The sequence below is a fragment of the Chrysemys picta genome, chromosome 11 (genome assembly GCF_011386835.1).
Source record: "Chrysemys picta bellii isolate R12L10 chromosome 11, ASM1138683v2, whole genome shotgun sequence".
Lineage (NCBI taxonomy): Eukaryota > Metazoa > Chordata > Testudines > Emydidae > Chrysemys > Chrysemys picta.
This window is the reverse complement of record NC_088801.1, coordinates 67537607-67557403: the sequence shown is the minus strand read 5'-3', so window position 1 is coordinate 67557403 and position 19797 is coordinate 67537607. Positions and strand designations below refer to the sequence as shown.

General features: G+C 40.8%; 1 protein-coding gene across 4 annotated transcripts in view; it reads right to left on the bottom strand.

Moving 5' to 3' along the window:
- SPAG16 (sperm associated antigen 16) overlaps positions 1-19797 on the bottom strand; it is a 786899-nt gene that overhangs the window by 140377 nt on the left and 626725 nt on the right. For all 4 annotated transcript variants that reach the window (XM_065562140.1, XM_065562142.1, XM_065562143.1 and 1 more), the window contains one exon: positions 964-1090. In XM_065562140.1, the coding sequence (XP_065418212.1) occupies positions 964-1090 (127 nt within the window). The remainder of the gene's footprint in view (positions 1-963; positions 1091-19797) is intronic.

Genomic DNA, 19797 nt, shown 5'->3' with positions numbered 1-19797 from the left:
CATGAGCTTTCGTGGGTGAATACCCACTTTGTCGGATGCATGTCATACATTATTTAGTGATTGAATACAGAGATCTGAAAAATTCCTTATAAAATGCCACAGTGTTCCATGGAACATTTTCTAGTAATAGCAACTCAGTGAAATAATATTCCATATTCTGTAGGGTTTTTTTACCATTATGACTGTAGTACTATTATTAGTAAAGTGCTACTCTCTCACATCTCTCATATTTAATTTAAATGCTTGTGTTTGGCCTCAACAGTACTTAAGTGCATGCTTAAAGTTGAGCACATGTTAAAGTGTTGCTCTGAACAGGAATGTTTTCCAGAATTGGGACCTAAGTTTGTACTGTGATACAACTGATTATCTGCCCCTTGAAAGTGAAGATTAACGTCCTAGGTAAAAACAAAGCTATTTTTGTTCATTTTGTACAATGGCACTCTTAAAAATACAAAGGAGCAGTCAGTCACAATGCTAGTGACATATTGTAATATATGGCTGATGATGCAAGAAGTGTTGAGGTATACATGCATTTCAATTCTTTGTACATAATAGACCACTTATTTCACTATGCTGGGGCTCTCCAGGGAGAATAATAGGATTTATCATGGGTGGTTATGAAACACAACTGTTGTATAAACATATGAAGAAGTAGCACAAAAGGAGAAGAAATAAATCCCTCTGTTTTCCTCAGACAGTGAGCATTTCTTACCTTTATGTAATTCTTTCTTTGCATCATTGTAAATGTTTGGTTTTACGTAATAACTGAGCATTAATACAATTTGACAAGTTAAAATAAGTATCTGTCATATCATTAGTTGGTATAAACAGGCATAGATTCACTGAAGCCAATTTACACCAGTTGGGGATCTGGCCTCAGAATTTTAAACTCAATTACAAAATGCTTTGGAGAGCAAAACACTTCTTTTGATAGTCAGGGATAAGTTTAAGAAAGGATCCTACCGGATGGGTCAAAGACCACTTGATTGCCAGGATGGGGGCCCGCATCTATAGATACCATTGGTGTTACCCTCCGAACATCCCAGAACTTCATCACACCGTAGGAGTCACAGGAAACAATGGTGTCACCCTGCCAAGTATTACAAAATGAATTTATTATTATTTATGCTTCAGAGAGGAAGAGAGCACAGTGGCATACATGGAGCTGATGTGTAATAATGTTACGAATACTAAATTATACCAGTTTTATGAACACTGGAGGTTATCAGGTCAGTGAGGGGAAGTTACTGTACATTGGGTTATTAGCACTTTTTCTGTGACTGTACTGATCTAACTTATACCAGGGATAGTTAAATGTTTATTATGCATCTATAATGCCCAAATTCAATGGGGTCTGTGCATGAAGATGAGAGAATGGCTTCTCAGATAAGAACACTCAAGCACTCACTTGAAAGACAGTGGGGCAAGCGGTTAGTTTCAAGGATCCTGTCTCCAACAAGTTGCAAATCTTGTCTTGCCAAAGCTGGGAGTTACCAGATCAAAGGGCTATAAACAGTGAAAAGGTAACATGATTTGGGGAAAGTGGGGTGATTTGCCAGGTGCTTTCCATGGAGCTGGTCCCCATGTGGAAGATGGTTGAACACCTGATAAACTAGACATGTCCAGATCCTTTTTCCATGTTTTAAGATCTGTTTTCTCTTAAAGGCTTTTGTTCTAAATAAATAATATGTGACTTAAAGCTGGCTCTTTGATCACCGATGACCACTGCCATTGCCCTGGAGGGAACAGAATTGCAGGGCCTGGACAAAAGTCAGATCTGCTAAGGTAACCATTGTCAATACACAGGGGATTTCAACCCAGAGCCTGGTCTGAGAGTAGGTGACCCGCATGATTCCATCCTAAGAGACAGGAAATGTCTAGAGGCCTGAGACCTGAAGGGGTTGAGGGTAGGGAGCAGCTCATAGAGTCCAGGAAAGATGCAGTTAACCTGGTAACAGTGAATTTGTAACTGAAATTGTAGCTTTAAATGCTTTCATTTTCCATGTTGTTTTGCCTTTTGGAAAATAGAGAAAGTGAATGACATTTTACAAAATAATTTCTCTAAAAACCATATTTCAGGGGGGAAAAAGTTCATAAAAATTGTCAGGTTAACTTCATATTAATTGCAGATCAATTTTATATGCAAAACAAGATTTAAATGCTAACTACAGTTGAAGTTAACCAGCACTAACATTTTGATTTTTAAAGTTATTTTTATTAAGGGTTACGTTAATTTTACAATGCAGAGAAAGCTTATGTGGTAACTGACTGCTAATAAAACTAGTCATTAAAAATATAAATAAATATAAATATAATTAGTACAGTAATCTCATCAAAACTCAATCAATATAATACTTAATCTTTCATTGCAATATAGCATAATCATAACCTGCCCTAGACCTCCAATGCAGATGGTGCTATTGGAGGAATTTAAAGAGGAGCTACTTTTGTCAGTGAGGGTACTGAGCTCAGAAAAAAAATCAGTGGTTTTGCTGTGACAAATAATTCACAGAATAGCCAGGACTTATATTCACTGATGGAAACAGCAAAGAGCAAAGAGGATGTTTCAAATGGTACATGTATGACAGCATCCATACAGAGCCTTTTGATGCCATTAGGACAAAACATGAGACCTTTCTGTAAGGTATATTATTAAGATCCCTCACTCTGTAGACCTTAACCAAATAAAAATCATTTTCTTCAGTGGGGGCCACATGTGGGCAGAATTGTATCTCTATATTAGCCATTTCTAAATAGCTGTACAGGTTTAATATAACCCTATTGTGAAAGGGTTTAAATACCAGAAGAGAAAGTTCATAGGAGGTGTGACAGTTCTTGGGGACTGAGTCACCTTGTTACCCCCTGCCACCAGCAACAGGGAGACATGCTTGTACTTAACTGGGTGTTGTCTCCTTGGCAACACCAGCCTGTTAGCCACCCAAGCACTCTCCTCTGAGCTATTCCAGCCCTTACTTTGCCTTGCAGGTTAATAGGTGTACCCCAGACCATGACTCCCTTTGAAGCATTCCCCGGTGATACCCAGCCCCTGACACTGGCTACTCAAAATTACCACATCTGCTGTCCCCAAGGAAACAGTGTACACACCAGTTTGTATGATTCATCTCAGACTCGGCTCTTTTCTTAATATCACAGCACTTAGACATATTTATAGTGAAGGCAAGCATAAGTTTACTACCAACGAGTCAAGATTCAAGAGATAGTGAGCAAGGACATTGGAAACAAAAGATTACATGTAAAACAAAATCATAGCATGCTTTCTAGAGACTAAAAGAACAGGAGTACTTGTGGCACCTTAGAGACTAACAAATTTATTAGAGCATAAGCTTTCGTGGACTACAGCCCACTTCTTCAGATGCATACAGCGTGGAATAAATATTGAGGAGATATATATACACACATACAGAGAGCATAAACAGGTGGGAGTTGTCTTACCAACTCTGAGAGGCCAATTAAGTAAGAGAAAAAAAACTTTTGAAGTGATAATCAAGATAGCCCAGTACAGACAGTTTGATAAGAAGTGTGAGAATACTTACAAGGGGAGATAGATTCAATGTTTGTAATGGCTCAGCCATTCCCAGTCCTTATTCAATCCTTTGTTGATTGTGTCAAGTTTGCATATCAATTCCAGCTCAGCAGTCTCTCATTGGAGTCTGTTTTTGAAGTTTTTCTGTTGTAATATAGCCACCCGCAGGTCTGTCATTGAATGACCAGACAGGTTAAAGTGTTCTCCCACTGGTTTTTGAGTATTATGATTCCTGATGTCAGATTTGTGTCCATTAATTCTTTTGCGTAGAGACTGTCCGGTTTGGCCAATGTACATGGCAGAGGGGCATTGCTGGCACATGATGGCATATATCACATTGGTAGATGTGCAGGTGAACGAGCCCCTGATGGTATGGCTGATGTGATTAGGTCCTGTCACTTGAATAGATATGTGGACAGAGTTGGCATCGGGCTTTGTTACAAGGATAGGTTACTGGGTCAGTGGTTTTGTTCAGTGATGTCTAGAGACTAAATGTATCTATTAGATTAACCTCCTGTCTAATGAAATTTATCTCACCCAAAGCCTTTTGCAGCTTCTTCTATCAAGGCAGGCAGAAATCCTATTTTCATGAATGTAAATGCACTGCCCATTTACTTCCTAGGTTCACCATAAGGGAGTGTCTTCTTTGACTTCTACTTATATCTCCAAAGTTAATTACCTGTACTCAGAGACAGTATAACCCACTCCCCCGTTCACGTTTTTCTGTGTGTTCTTTTCTGCTGACTACATCTCTTTGATAACTTCCTATGTAAATGGTCATTCACTGTGTTAGCTTACATGCTTAATTTACATGTGACAGAGAGAAAGGTGAATAAACATCTTTTGTCTGACAAAAACCCGTTTCTCCATCTCTACTGTGATACTGAGTCTAAGAACATAAGTGCTTAATAGTATCTGTACATACATTTCACAATGATATCACAGAGCAGTGTGACCCGGCTTTCATTTAAGGCATCACATGACATTCTTTGGTGAACCAGAATGTAAATACCCGAATCAGGATATTTTATAACCCTCTTGCTAGCTGGCATTAAGGGGTGATTGGGTCACAGAAGGCCTAAGCAAAATAAATAAATACATGAAAATAAAAAAATCCCCCTATTAGGGTTTCTAGTTTGATAAGGTTGTGAGTCAACCAACAAAACACACATCACCAAAGTCTCTGGTCATATTTCTTCCTGAGGGAAATCATGAGTAGACCATCACATAGTTTCAGGTATTTTACCCAGTACAGTGTACACCTAATATAAATTTCAAACAACATAAAAGCTGTATCAAGAGGACAACTCATGTCTATAGAATTCTCTGGTTTTTCATCAGCTATAAGAATAATCCATGCCCCTTTTTTTTCAGTACACTGACACCCAATGTGTTTTACTGATTCAGCTCATGATGCAATGCCTAGAGGCTCAAGGGCTATATGGTAGGGCTAGGTACCTCTTGCAAGGGAGCGTCTGCACATTTTATCACATCTATACATAATAGAGGTTTTCAGAGGAATATTGGAAGAATTCTGGAAATATGGCCAGGGGGGAGAGGGGGAGAAAGAGGGAGGTTACTTGAGGTATGTAGAAGGGAAATGCATTTAAATCAGTGTCAAAACTCCTGGGAAAAAATATTGCCCCAACAAAGATGCTGTGAATCTCAGGCAGGACGTTGAAAGAACAGGGTAAAATAACTGAAACAGTGCGATGAATGGCTCAAGATTACAATATAGCAATCGAAAGAGACTGAGAAGTGCTGCCAAACTCAGGAAGGCTTTTTTCCCCTCTACTCACTGAGGTGATGCAGAAAGAGTCATAGTTTTTTCCGGTATATTAGGAAAATGTGAAAGGCATATCTTATGAAGTCTAGGTGTTAAATGTATAAATTGTTAAAAACAAGCCAAGGCGCTTTCCACAGATCTGCTTATAATAGATTTTACATTCTGGTATAACTTTTTCTCATGTTAGCTCCTCAGCAAACAATAATTTCATTTTACAATGTTTGGCCTGATCCTGGAACCCTGGCTCATGGACTCTTCTTAATCAGTCTTTACCCATCATGCAACTAGTCCCATTGACCCTCTGGCTTGTGTTGTGGCATTTAGCAGCCCAGAGTAGGAAACGAGATGGAGCTGTATTGCCCCAGTGGCAGTTCTGTGAGGTACTGTGCCTCAGGAAGAATGTGAATGCTGCATCATCCTTGGACTTCTCTCCTCAGTGGGCTAGATTCATAGGCCAGCACAGAGGGACAGGGGAGAAAAAAGATCCTGCTTATTCCCCACCCCATATGGGAAAACTTGCACTCCAGGAACTCTGGTTGTGCTTATCCCTTAAGGGGGTGCAAAGGAAGATTCCTTGGCCCTGATCTTCCAAACACTTAACTTCTGTAGGACTACTAATCTGCTTAAAGTTAAGCACAGGCATAAGTGTTTGCAGGACAGGCACCCTTGTTCTCCTCTGCTATGCACCCATTCTATGGCTCGGGACAATCTCACCTTCAGTGGTTGGTTACATGCCTACGTATGGACAATTAATGTGAGTGAGGATAGTAAGATCAGGCCTCTCACCCTCTTCAATATTAATAATAAATCCACACAAAAAACAATGGCAAAAGAACTGGGAGGATGCAAAGGAATCAATTCCCAAATCAGTGAAAGCCATTAATAAGGCTGACCTAGTATAATCTGTTGCTGCCACCGCACCAGCAAGGAAAGCATTAAAAATGGTTTTTGTATGGTCTAAAGAAATGTCTGTTTTGTCCTTTAAATGTCTTATCAATGCAGTCAAAGAATAGACGAACACATAATGCAGCCAACTACAGAGGACTACAGCAGCACCAGAGGAGGAAGGAGAAAAGGCTTCTCTACAAGGAGGACTCTGGCTGCTGGCCACGTTGGGCAGTAGGCAGTGCTTTATCCCTCATCTAGAACTGCATCCCCCAAGGTCAAGAACTGTATTATGTTGTACTGGCAACCGGAGGTGAGGAGCAGACCCCAGTAGCTGAGGAAGAGAAGCCACCTTCCCACAAGACTGGGAGACTTCCAGCCACCCCATCCAAGAGAAGGAGACTATACCAAAAGGTTGCAGAGGCTCATCTGTCCCTCTGACCACTACCTGCTGCTCATCTATGTGGGCACTAATGATACTGCCAGATATAACCCTGTATGCAGTGTTGTTATAGCCGTGTCAGTCCCAGGATATTAGAGAGACAAGGTGGGTGAGGTAATATCTTTTATTGGACCAAATTCTGTTGGTGAGAGATACAAGCTTTTGAGCTACACAGAGCTCTTCTTCCGGTCTGGGAAAGATACTCCAAGTGTCACAGAAACTGAACAGATTGATTAGCATAAGTAGTTAGCACATATTCTAAGGGACTATTCACAGTGAAGTGGTTTGTTACACCGCTAAGGTCATAGGAAAAAAGGAGAGTTAGTGGGTTATAGATTGTTATAATAAGTCATAATTTCAGTGTCTTTATTAAGACCGTGATTTTTAGTGTCTAGCAAGGTCCTGAATTTAAACTCCCAGGCTCATCTTTTGAAAGTGTTGTGCAGGTATCCTTTAAGGATGGGGAGTGAGAGGTCAGCTATAGAGTGTAGATATAGGTATGACCCTGAGCAGATCGGCAGTGAAAACAGAACTCTGGGAGCCAGGGTGAAAGAATCAGTGGTGCAGATGGTGTTCTCATCCAATTGCCAGGGAGAGGGTAAGGGCTCAGGCAGGGACATGCAAATCCTGGAGATGAATGCGTGGCTGCAAAGGTGGTGTTGACAGGATGTCTTTGGCTTCCTCAACCATAGGATACTATTCTAGGAAGGGGGACTGCTGGGAAGAGGTGGGGGATAAGCTGACCAAGAAATAGAAGACCATCTTCACACACCGACTCGCCAATTTAGTGAGGAAGGTCTTTAAACTAGGCTCAAAGGGGTCAGGCGACAAAACTCCATGGGGATGTATATAAAAAAGGTGATCTTAACAGAGGGGCTACATCATACAAATGTAGGGCTGGAAAAGACCTTTAGAAGTCATCAAGTCCAGACTCCTGCGCTGAGACAGGACCAAGTAAATCTAGACCATCCCTGACAGGTGTTTGTCCAACCTATTTTTAAAAAACTCCAATGATGGGGATTCCACAGCCTCCCTTGGAAGCCTGTTCCAGAGCTTAACCACCCTGAGAGCTAGAAAGAACATAAAAACATAAGAATGGCCATACTGGGTCAGACCAATGGTCCATCTAGCCCAGTATCCTGTCTTCCGACAATGGCTGGTGCCAGAAGCTTCAGAGGGAGTGAATGGAACAGGGCAATTTAATGACGGATCCATCTGGTTATCCAGTCCCACTTTCTGGTTTAGGGACACCCAGAGTATAGGGCTGCATCCCTAGTAATGAGCCAGCCAGCCTCCAAACGGGGGCAATGGAGATGGAAAGGTCACCACGGGATCACTGCCCAGGACACAAGTCAAAATGGGCACTTACTGGATGCCAGGGGAGGATGCGTCGACTGGCTAACTCCAGAATCAGGGGGCCTTTACCTCTGGGATCTATGTCCCTTCTGGCTGCCTTAAAGGAAATTATGACTGTCTGTAGAAACACTGCAAGTGGAATTGCTACTGTTGCTGCTGACTGCCATAGTGGTGTCTCTTTACAGACAGATTATAAACTCCCAGGGAATGCAGAGTAGCTTGGGAATCCTTAAAAAAGGAGTGCAGGGCATCGTCAGTCTTTTCTGAAAACAAAACCCTACTATGAAAAGGTTAAGACCTCAATGATCTGCTGCACATTGGGAGCTGTACCCAAATTCTGCAGCCATAATGCCTTCCTCATGGTCACAGCTGATGCCATAATTCTGGCCGAGGCATCCACCATGTCCAGAGCTAACAGTAACGGAGTCTTGGCTACCAGACAGAGTTCTGCAATTAATGCCTTAAACTCTTCCCTGGAGGCTTCTGGCAACTTGTCTGCAAACTTAGACATGGCCACCCAATTAACAAAGTCATATTTGGACAGCAACATCTGCTGGCTCATGATGCGCATCTGCAGGGAAGAGGAGGTATAAATCTTCCTCCCCATCATTCAATCCTCTTGGACTCTTTGTCTTTAGATGTCGACTTATACCTTCCCTGTCATGCTCTGTCATTTGCCGAAGTTGCCACAAGGGAGTTAGGGGATGGGTGGGAGTAGAAACCCTCAGAAACATGCACAAGGACAAAGTATCATTTGGCCACATGCTTTGCTATGGGAGGCAATGAAGTGGAAGTATTCCAGAGGGCCTTTGCAGGCTCCAAGAGAAGCTCATTTATCAGGAGGGCTACTTTCCCTGGAGCTGATGATTGAAGAATACCCTCAGCATAAAGCATGTTCTCCTGCAGAAATTCATCCTAGAGGCCTAAGGTAGTGGCCATATATGCCCAAAGAGGTCCTGATATGCCTTAAAGTCCTCAGGCATTCAGGAAAAGGAATGTAAATCCCAAATTAAAAACCATAGTAAGAGGACCAAAAAAGTGCGACCGTGGCTAAACAACGAAGTAAAAGAAGCAGTGAGAGGCAAAAAGGCATCCTTTAAAAAGTGGAAGTTAAATCCTATTGAGGAAAATAGAAAGGAACAAATTCTGGCAAGTGACATGTAAAAATATAATTAGGAAGGCCAAAAAAGAATTTTGAAGAACAGCTAGCCAAAGACGCAAAAACTAAAAGCAAACATCTTTTTAAGTACATCAGAAGCAGGAAGCCTGCTAACAGCCACTGGGGCCACTGGATGATCGAGATGCCAAAGGAGCACTCAAAGACAATAAGGCCATTGCAGAGAAACTAAATGAATTCTTTGCATTGATCTTGACAGCTGAGGATGTGAAGGAGATTCCCAAACCTGAACCATTCTTTTTAGGTGACAAATATGAGGAACTGTCCCAGATTGAAGTGTCATTACAGGAAGTGTTGGAACAAATTGATAAACTAAACAGTAATAAGTCACCAGCACCAGATGGTATTCACCTAAGAGTTCTGAAGGAACTCAAATGTGAAATTGCGGAACTACTGTAGTATGTAACCTGTCATTTAAATCAGCTTCTGTACCAGATGATTGGAGGATGGCTAATGTGACGCTGATTTTTTAAAAAAAAGTTCCAGAGGCAATCCCAGCAATTTCAGGCCAGTAAGCTTAACTTCAGCACTGGACAAACTGGTTGAAACTATAGTAAAGAACAGAATTATCAGACATGTAGATGAACATGATTTGTTGGGGAAGAGTCAGCATGGTTTTTGTAAAGGGAAATCATGCCTCAACAATCTACTAGAATTCTTTGAGGGGATCAACAAGCTTGTGGACAAGGGGGATCCAGTGGATATAGTGTTCTTAGATTTTCAGAAAGCCTTTGACAAGATCTCTCACCAAAGGCTCTTAAGCAAAGTAAACTGTCATGGGAAAAGAGGAAAGGTCCTCTCGTGGATCGGTAACTGATTAAAAAAAGATAGGAAACAAAGGGTTGGAATAAATGGTCAGTTTTCTGTACTGAGACCAGTACTGTTCAACATATTCATAGATGATCTGGAAAAAGAGGTAAACAGTGAGGTGACAGATTTTTGCAGATAATACAAAACTACTCAAGCAGACTGCGAAGAGTTACAAAGGGATCTCTCACAAAACTGGGTGACTGGGCAACAAATTCACAGATAAAATTCAATGTTGATAAATACAAAGTAATGCACATTGCAAAACATAATCCCAAGTATACATATACAATGATTGAGCCTAAATTAGCTGTTGCCACTCAAGAAAGGGATCTTGGAGCTACTGTGGATAGTTCTCGGAAAACATCCACTCAATGTGCAGCGGCAGTCAAAGCGAACAGAATGGGACGAATCATTAGGAAAGGGATAGATCAAAAGACAGAAAATATCATAATGCCTCTATATAAATCCATGGTACACCCACATCTTGAATACTGGCTGCAAATCTGGTCACCCCAACTCAAAAAAGATACATTGGAATTGGAAAAGGTACAGAAAAGGGTAACAAAAATGGTTAAGGGTATGGAACAACTTCCATATGAGGAGAGATTAATAAGACTGGGACTTTTCAGCTTAGAAAAAAAATGACTAAGGGGGGATATAATAGAGGTCTATAAAATCATGACTGGTGTGGGGAAAGTAAATAAGGAAGTGTTATTTACTCCTTCTCATAACACAAGAACTAGGGGTCACCAAATGAAATTAATAGGCAGCAGATTTAAAATAAACAAAAGGAAGTATTTCTTCACACAACACACAGTCAACATGTAGAAATCTTTGCCAGAGGATATTGTGAAGGCCAAGACTATAACAGGGTTCAAAAAAGAACTAGATAAGTTCAGGGAGGATAGGTCCATCGATGACTATTAGCCAGGATGGGCAGGGATGGTATCCCTAGCCTCTGTTTGCCAGAAGCTGGGAAAGAGCGACAGGGGATGGATCACGTGACGATTCTGTTCATTACCTCTGGTGCACCTGGCACTGGCCACTGTCAAAAGACAGGATACTGGGCTAGATGGACCTTTGGTCTGACCCAGTATGGGCATTCCTATGAGCCCAGCATGGTAGAGTTGTCTGGAAAGGACAAAGAAGCAGTTTGCTGTGCCAATGACTGGTCCTGTTCTTGAGTCACAGGATCTGGCTGGGAAAACCCTGGAAATCCAGAGGGAATGGACTTAGCAGTTGATTGTAACTGAGGTGGTTCAAGAACAAGAGCCACCAATGGGACCAGTGATCTTGCATTTCAGTGGGTTGAAGAGCAGGACCTCAATAAATGAGGAGTATCCCAAGGAGGCCACTGGGCATATAGATAAGCCCTTGATGGCCAGTAGCACTGGGCCAAGAGCCCCTGTCCCAACTGTGGGAATGATGCCGATCTCAGCACTGATGGTAATCTGAGAATGGTCTCCGGTGCCTATTGATGACAACAAAGAGGAGAATGACCCTGACCTGGATCTCGAGGAGTCTTGGAGATTCTCCAGTAACAACAGGAGAGCAATCCCTGAGGAGGAAAACAAAGGATCAGAGTCATCCGAAGCCCAACCTGGGGCAGCATCAGTGCTGAAGTGCAATGGGGAATCTGCATCAGTGGTACACACTCCCACCTGGTATCAGAAGAGGCACAGGCATTGAGGCCAAGGATAGCACTGAACTTGCCCTGGCAGCAGATTCCATTGTCAAGGATGGTGCTGAAGGGCACACCAGCATCGAGGGGCCTTCAGTGCCGAGCACTGTGTCGGCCTCCATTCCACAGTCTGGGACCCGATGGTGGTGAAGTGCCGACAAACCCAGCAGCTCTATGATACAGCCAAACGGTGCCAAAGGCACAACCGAGGATGAATCAGTGAAACTACAGCACCAGAAAACTCCGGAACTAGTGGAGAGTCAGGGACTAAGAGGCAAAGCAGGTCTGATGCTGCCTGATACACCAGCAGTGTGGAGACAGTCGGGGCTGGTGCCAGCAGTATTGAACTCAACAGACTACGCCATGCCCAGAACTGGAGTCGGCGCTATGTACCCCCACTGATCTCTGTGTGGTATCGGGGAACTGATGGACCTGCTCCAGCCCATGTGTTGGCAGGAGTATGGTGCCGGTCAGCACATCTCTTACATGATGAGGAAGAGTCTCCCTGAACTATGGAGTGGTCCCGATTAGTCTCATGGGACCTCTTCCTCACAACATCAGAGGAGGGGGGTATGAGTCCTCTTCCTCTTGGGAGAAACCCCAGCATTCAAACATACAGTGGCATCACTAGCTGGTTCTGAAGGGGACTGCCTATAAGACGAGGGCCATGGTCCAAAGTGGGCCTCATGACCTGCTCAAAGTAGGAAAAGAAGAGGTTAAAGAATATTTAGATAAGTTATATTATTCAAGTTGGCAGGGCTATGAAATTCATCCTAGGGTACCTTAAGGATCTACCTGAAGTTATATCAGAATAATTAACAATTATCTTTGTTATGGAGGACAAGTGAGGTCCCAGAGGACTGGAAAAGGAAAAACATAGCACCTATCTTTAAAAATGGCAACAAAGAGGACGTGGGGAATTATAGACCAGTCAGCCTAACTTTGATACCTGGAGAGATCCTGAAACAAATTATTAAACAATCAGTTTGTAAACACCTAGAAGATAATAGAGTTATAAAGTAGTAACCAACATGGATTTGTCAAAAACAAATGATGCCAGACCAACCTAATTATCTTGTGTGATAGGGTTACTGGTATAGTGGATGGAGTGGGAGGGAAATGTAAGATGTAATATATCTGGATTTTAGTAGTGCTTTGGACACAAACTCATATGAGATTCTCATAAACAAAGTTTGGAAATGTGCTCTAGATTAAATTACTATAAGGTGAGTGCAAAAATAGTTGAAAGACCATATCCGAAGAGTAGGTATCATTTGTTCACTGTCAAACTGGGGACATTTATCTAATGGGGTGATATTTTCATTAATGACTTGGATAATGGAGTAGAGAGTATGCTATTAAAATTTATGAACAACACCAAACTGGGAGGGTTTGCTAGCACTTTGGAATATAGGATTGGAATTCCAAACAACTTTGACAAGTTGAGAATGGATCTGAAATCAGCAACATGAAATTCAATAACGTCAAGTGCAAAGTACTTCACTTAAGAAGGAAAAATAAAATGCAAAACTACAATATGGGGAATAACTGGCCATGGAGGTAGTACTGCTCCTAAAAAGGATCTGGGAGCTATAGTGGATCATAATTTGAGTATGAATAAACTATGTGATGCAGTTGCAAGAAACGGCTAATATCATTCTGGGATATAACAACAGGAGTGTTGTATGTAAGATATGGAAGAAAATTGTGCTGCTCTACTTGGTACTGGTGAGGCCTCAGATGGAGTACTAGGTTCACACTTAAGGAAAGAGGAGAGCTACAAAAATGATAAAAGTTTTAGAAAACCTGACCTATAAGAAAAGGATTAAAAAATCGGGGCATGTTTAGTTTTGAGAAAAGAACACTGAGGGGACTGTTACAGAGAGGACAGTGATCAACTATTCTCTGTGTCCACTGAATGTAGACAAGAAACAATGGGCTTAATCTGCAGCAAAGAAGATTTAGGTTAGATATTAGGAAAAAATTTCTAACTGTAAGGATAGTTAAGCTCTGGAATCGCCTTCCGAGGGAGGTTGTGGAATCCCCCTCACTGGAGGTTTTTAAGAACAGGTTAGACACACCTATCAGGGACGGTCTTCTAGGTGTACTTGGTCCTGCCTCAGTTCAGAGGGCTGGACTACATGACCTCTTAAAGTCCCTTCCAGCCCTATATATCTATGATTTTATGATTCTGTGGAATTTTAGAATATAGGGAGTCCAGATTCTGAAATCAGATACATTGATGTATATCTAGAGTAATACAACCTAAGTCAGTGTAGCTACTTTTGGTGTATATTAGTCTGGGAGACAGAATGCAGCTTGTTGACTTCAGTGGCAATTACAGGAATCCAGGATCAGGCTCCAGATTATTACAACTTTAAAATGGTCAGATTCTGTGTCTAAGGTTTATAATCTAATTTTCATTTCTTTCCTGGAGGTAATGAATGCAAGAAAAAGCATGGGGTCATCAAGCAAATAGAGGCATTTAGACTTGAAGACATCCATTCCCTTCCAAAGGAGAGGGTAATGACCTGCAAACCAGTATTAAGGTATAACTATAATGAAATGTTTAGGTTCATTTGCAGGGGATGTAATATTTCAAAACTTATTTCTGGCATATTACAAAGAAATGTTGGAAACAAAATAATGAAAAATGAACAATGGTCAGTCATCATCTACATTTCTCAGAAAGCAATGAGGGACAACACATCAACTTTCTGATTATGAGGTTTTGAAAAATGACTCCAATCACCATAGACTAGATTTTTCCAAAGTACACAACGCTACAGCGGGTTGGAACATTTAGCAAAATATGCTGTTTTGTCAAAGGGCCAACATTTAGCAAAGACATAGCAGTTTCCATGAAACTTCAACTGGATCTCCGGTAAAGACTGTCGATACCTGGATGGTTAGGGCACTGGCCTGGGATGTGGGAGACCCATGTGCAATCTGATTTGGCATGATCTGGGATGAAAAATTGTGCTCAAAATCTGGTAGAGCAGGGACTTGTACTTGGAACCTTCTTTCCAATGCAAAATGAAAACAAATTTTGAAACCTCAAAAGTTGTCACAAAATGTAACTGTTGTCCTCTGGACAGCTCTATTCAGTACCGATAGTTGAGGGCAGGATTTCATAACAGCTTATTAGCCAGATTTACAAACAATCTCTCCATGCTGAGTACTGTTAAAAATCTGGTCCAATATGTACTCATCTAATTATCCATAGTTTCATATGGTTCCTTTCACAAGGTTCAATTTATATAAATTGCAAAGGCGAGTCAGTCATTACAAATATTACTAATACTTTTCTCAGGTGCAGTAATGAATATTCTCAAATAGCAGATTTATTCTGAATTAAGTCTCAGTGAAGCTAATTTTCAATAGAAAAACAATATTGAGACTGGAATTAGCTCTGAGGGCAGCCACCATAGACTTTCATAAAGACATTGGCCCAAATTTGCAAAGATGGACACTCACTTTGGGTGTGCAACTTGAGACACCCAAGATCCGATTTTCAGAGGTGCTGAACATCCACAACCCTATTGACTGGAGAGTTGTAAGAGCTCCAAATGAGACTATCACATGGTAGCACCCAAAGTGTGAGAAGGGATGCGACATAGATGGCTATGAGTGACTTCTCCTTTATATGTATCCTCCTCTACCCCACTTACAAGGGGAAGCGGTACTGCATAGATCCCCCATGTAGGCTGCTTCAAACATTGGTCATTAGGAATAGACCACAAAACCTCCACTTCCTCTTCCCTTTCTCTCCCTTCTGTAGGTTATACCCATCAATATTGGCATTTCACTTATGAGAATTATTAGTTTCTATTATATCCAGTATATCATAATCTCTATAATTTAATATGATTTCTAGATCTTTGAGCATGTTGCTTGTGCTTCTGGCATTCCTGTACAGATGATTTAGTGGGTCAATACAAACAATGGTCTTAATCTTTTGTTTCAGAACAGTTCCATCTTCAGCCTTGCTTTGTATATTTGAAGTCTACTCCAAATCACTTGAATTACATGAATGCTTATTAATTGCTACCTAGTTTAAAGCTTGCCTAACAAGTATTGTCAGATTTGAACAAAGGCAATCAGCACCCCTTCTGGTTAAGAAGAACCCATCTAACCCAAACAATCTTGGAAGGCATGCTGTAGCTCCAGTCCTTCCTTTCAATATCAGCAGTGCATGCATCGATGGGTCTGTACTATGAGACTTCTCCTTTCTTTATTGTTATTAGAATTTGACATCTATATTACAATAGCACTGAGAGGGCTCAACCAGGCTCGTGTCTCATTGTGCTAGGCACTGTATATACATATAGTAAATGACAGTCCCTGCCCCCAAAGTGTTTACAGTCTTAGAGGTAAATTGTGAGCAGGGACAGTGTACAGCTATACTATTCTGGGGGAAATAATGTGTCCTATACCTGCTACAGTTTACTCCTCCTATGATCCAGTTTAACTGCACTGGTCAGCACAATGGAGGAGTGGAGTAACTCATAATCAAGCCCTTAGCTTGCACTTAATACAAGTCCATCTAGAAGACAACCTGCATCACTCTTGTCTTAAGTTCTCATCCATGAAGTCATTTGTGGCCATATCAAAATGGATAGCTTCAAGATCTATAAGGATCACTACTATTGTTATTATTTATTGTTTGTACTGAGGTAGCAGATAGAAGCCTCGGTCATAAACCAGAATCCCACATTGCTCAACGCTGTACAAAGACCCTACAATCTAGGAATCAGGATCAAATCATTTCTATTGCACTAAACGTTCTTGGCAGATTTTTCATGCAATACCTATGAAGCTGTAATGAGCTTACTAATCCTTTCTACCTACTCACTAGCATAGTGTAATTTACCCCTTTCCTAAATCAAATGAGTTGGACTTTTCAATGAGAGTGAATAAAATATTAGCAAAGGAATGGAGTTGTGTTTTAAGGATCGTTTTTGAAGAAAGAAGTAGGTGACTGGCAGGGCATGTTAAACTAACGCATTCTGCCTCTGGCAATGAGTCTTTTTCAAAAGCTTTAGAAAGGAATCTGGTTTAATTCTCATGTGAGCTTTCTGCATCTTCATCCCTATTATTGTTATTATTTTAGTTATTCATGGATGAGCCCTCTGCCTTGCTTTGTTTTCTTTTTCTTGCCACATTAAAAAGTCTTATGATATATTTAACTCAACAACATGCCAGAGTGTCAAAGCAGTGGACCATGGTTTTCTTGCATGCGGGGAAAGAATGAAATGCAATCTAAGGAGAAAAGTTGGAACTCCAGTACATCAAGGCAAAAATTGTGCTCCATTCTCTTTGTCATGTTTTATTTTGCACTTCAACTGAGGAAGCATCAACTCTGTTATTTCATCTGGTCAAACAGATCCATTATTGTCTGGATGATTCACAAAGCTGATAAGACAGATGTTGGAAATTGCTTCTCATATTTCATAAACTACTGTACATCTCGATTAGGTTTTTGTTCTATGGTAATTAAACAAGGAGGATAGTCTTGTGATTAAGGGTCAATTCTGAGGCACTAAACGAGAACTCAGGAGATCGGGGTTGAATTCTTGGTGCTGCCACAGATTCTCTGTGTGACTTTTGCAAGTCATTTAATCTCCTAGCACTTGAGTTCCTCATTTGTAAAATGGGAATAAACATGTCTGTTCCCCCAACTCTTTGTCCTTCTTGCCTGTTTAGAAGGAGGTCTTTGGGGTAGGGAGCATCTCTTACTACGCGTATGACATACAGTCCTAAAGCACAATGGGTTGCCAGTCTCAGGTGGCACTTACAGAATACAAATAATTAATAATTATAACAACAAGATTGAGTCTACCACTGTCACCATCCATTTGCAAATATTAATTGATTGATCTAAGTTACTTTAAGTTTGAGCTAATTATGCTTTTCCTTTTAGAATTATTGTTACAGTACATTTGTGAAAAATCTTAGTAACAATGGTACTGTTACCGATTACTTTGTGTAAAGACCTCTTGTATGTTAGTATATCTTATTAAAGATAAAAAATATGAACACTTGTGGCTTTCAATTAGTAATAGACCTCTAAATATAAAGCACCGTAGATCAGTAGTGCCTAAAACACAATCAAATGTCTTTATCTAATTCTGATTGTAATAAACTCCTTTGGGGAGCTTTCCTTTTAAAGTCTTAACTCTGAAGGAGACTTAGTAATTGCTTTGTGACATTCTGCAGATCTTTTTAAAGGGTACAGTATTAAAGAACATCTAATGTATTTTTCATTATGTTTTTTATCTTGTAAGAAAATTAGACATTTGTATTGAATTCAGACCTGGGGAAAGCAAGTACAACACATTTCCAGTCATTGGTGTTGCACTATTTTACACCAAGTCTGAATGTGGTCCTTTGTTTTAAAAATTAAAACTATGTACATGAAAAGAATATTTTATTAATGGATATTTTTGATTATATCATTAAGAGTCCCACTGACTTCAATGGGAACATGGTCAAACCCTAAGACTCGCTCATGGGGATGAAGTTTTTTTTTAGGTCTCCCCCATCCCATCTACTACGGAGCATTTGACTGATGCCTGGAATGACAAAGTGTTTATGGAATAAACAACTGAGAGTCTGGTCACCACAATATCCAAAGAATGTAATGGTCACATCTGCATGAGGGAGCAGATCCAACCCCCTCCTACATATGGCCACAGACGTACTCTGGCACTTGAAGCAGTAAGGCTCTGCTGCATAACAGAGGAGGAAAGATAGTCTTATGCTTAAGGCACCTGATTGGGATGCAGAAGATCCAGAAGTAGAGGATGTCCACTAACATACCCCTGCTAAATTCTAACTGACTTTTGTTGGGACTTTTTGCAAGTCACTGGCTCTCAGTTTTCTTTCTTAAATGCTTTGTCTGTACGGTCTATATTGCAAGCTCTTTAGAGCAGGGAGTGTCTCCAACCATGTATTTGTACACCTAGCACAGTTGAGCCCGGATAATTGTTAGTAACTGTAGACACTATTGTAATACAACAAATAAATAACAGATGGAGCAGGGAGATAATAGTGGTACTTTCTCTGTGTGGTGAGAAATCTGGTTTCCTGTACAGCAGTGAGCAGGGGTGGTCTGAGGCCAGAAGATCTGCTGCAGCAGAAGCCGGGGAGAGAGCTTTTAATTTCTCATTAAACTTGTAAAGTATCATATGCGAGAAGAGCAAATGTATCTGTAATCCATTATTAGAATTATGGCTAATCGATCTCAGACCACTTTTCAGGTATCAAGATTAAATCATCTTTCTTCCAATGAAAATAATTTTTCTAGGAATGACTCAGAATTATTTACTGTAGCAAGGATTCTGAGCTATATTGATTACCACTTCAAAAGAGAAGTGGCTCTATTTTGAATACATTATTTTAGTCAGGAGTCAGGATTAGAGGTTATTTACAGCCACTTACTGCAAATTTTCCTCTATTCACCTTTTCACTAGCTTTTTCCTTTTACAGTTCAACTTCTTAATCATGATCACAGTAAGGTAATACCATTTGTCTTATCAGGCAACTATATATTACAAAAATCTAGGATTCCAGCAAAAGGGATGCCATCAATGTCTCTTGGCACGTCCGGGACACTTTTTAAAGACCTGAATGGACTAAGGCAATTACTGAGAGGATACTTCTTCCCATAGAGGTAATATATCGTCCATGGGATTTTCTTCCCATCATGGCAGACAAAATCATCTGTAAGACTATTACTGTGTTAGTTCCAGGAGAAGAACTCTCTAGGATTACCAGCAGAGGTCTGTCAGTGGACAACCCCTACTTTTGGCTCGCTTGGCTATCTATTAGAGCTAAAGTTTGGCAAGTGACAGGGCCCAGTGTAAGACATCTGCCTGGTTATTTGGGTTATAGCTAATGCGGTTAATCATTCTACTCTCTTCATTGACAATACAGTTCACAGCAGTAATGCCACTCACTGTGGATGCTCTTTAGGACAGGGATGGCCTTCACTCCATGTTCTCCTACAGCATTAGGCTCATTGTTAGTGTTTGACGAATACTCTATAGAGTGCCCATCACTTTTGAATTCCACTGTGATTATGAATAGTAATGACAGACACAGAACTATGTCA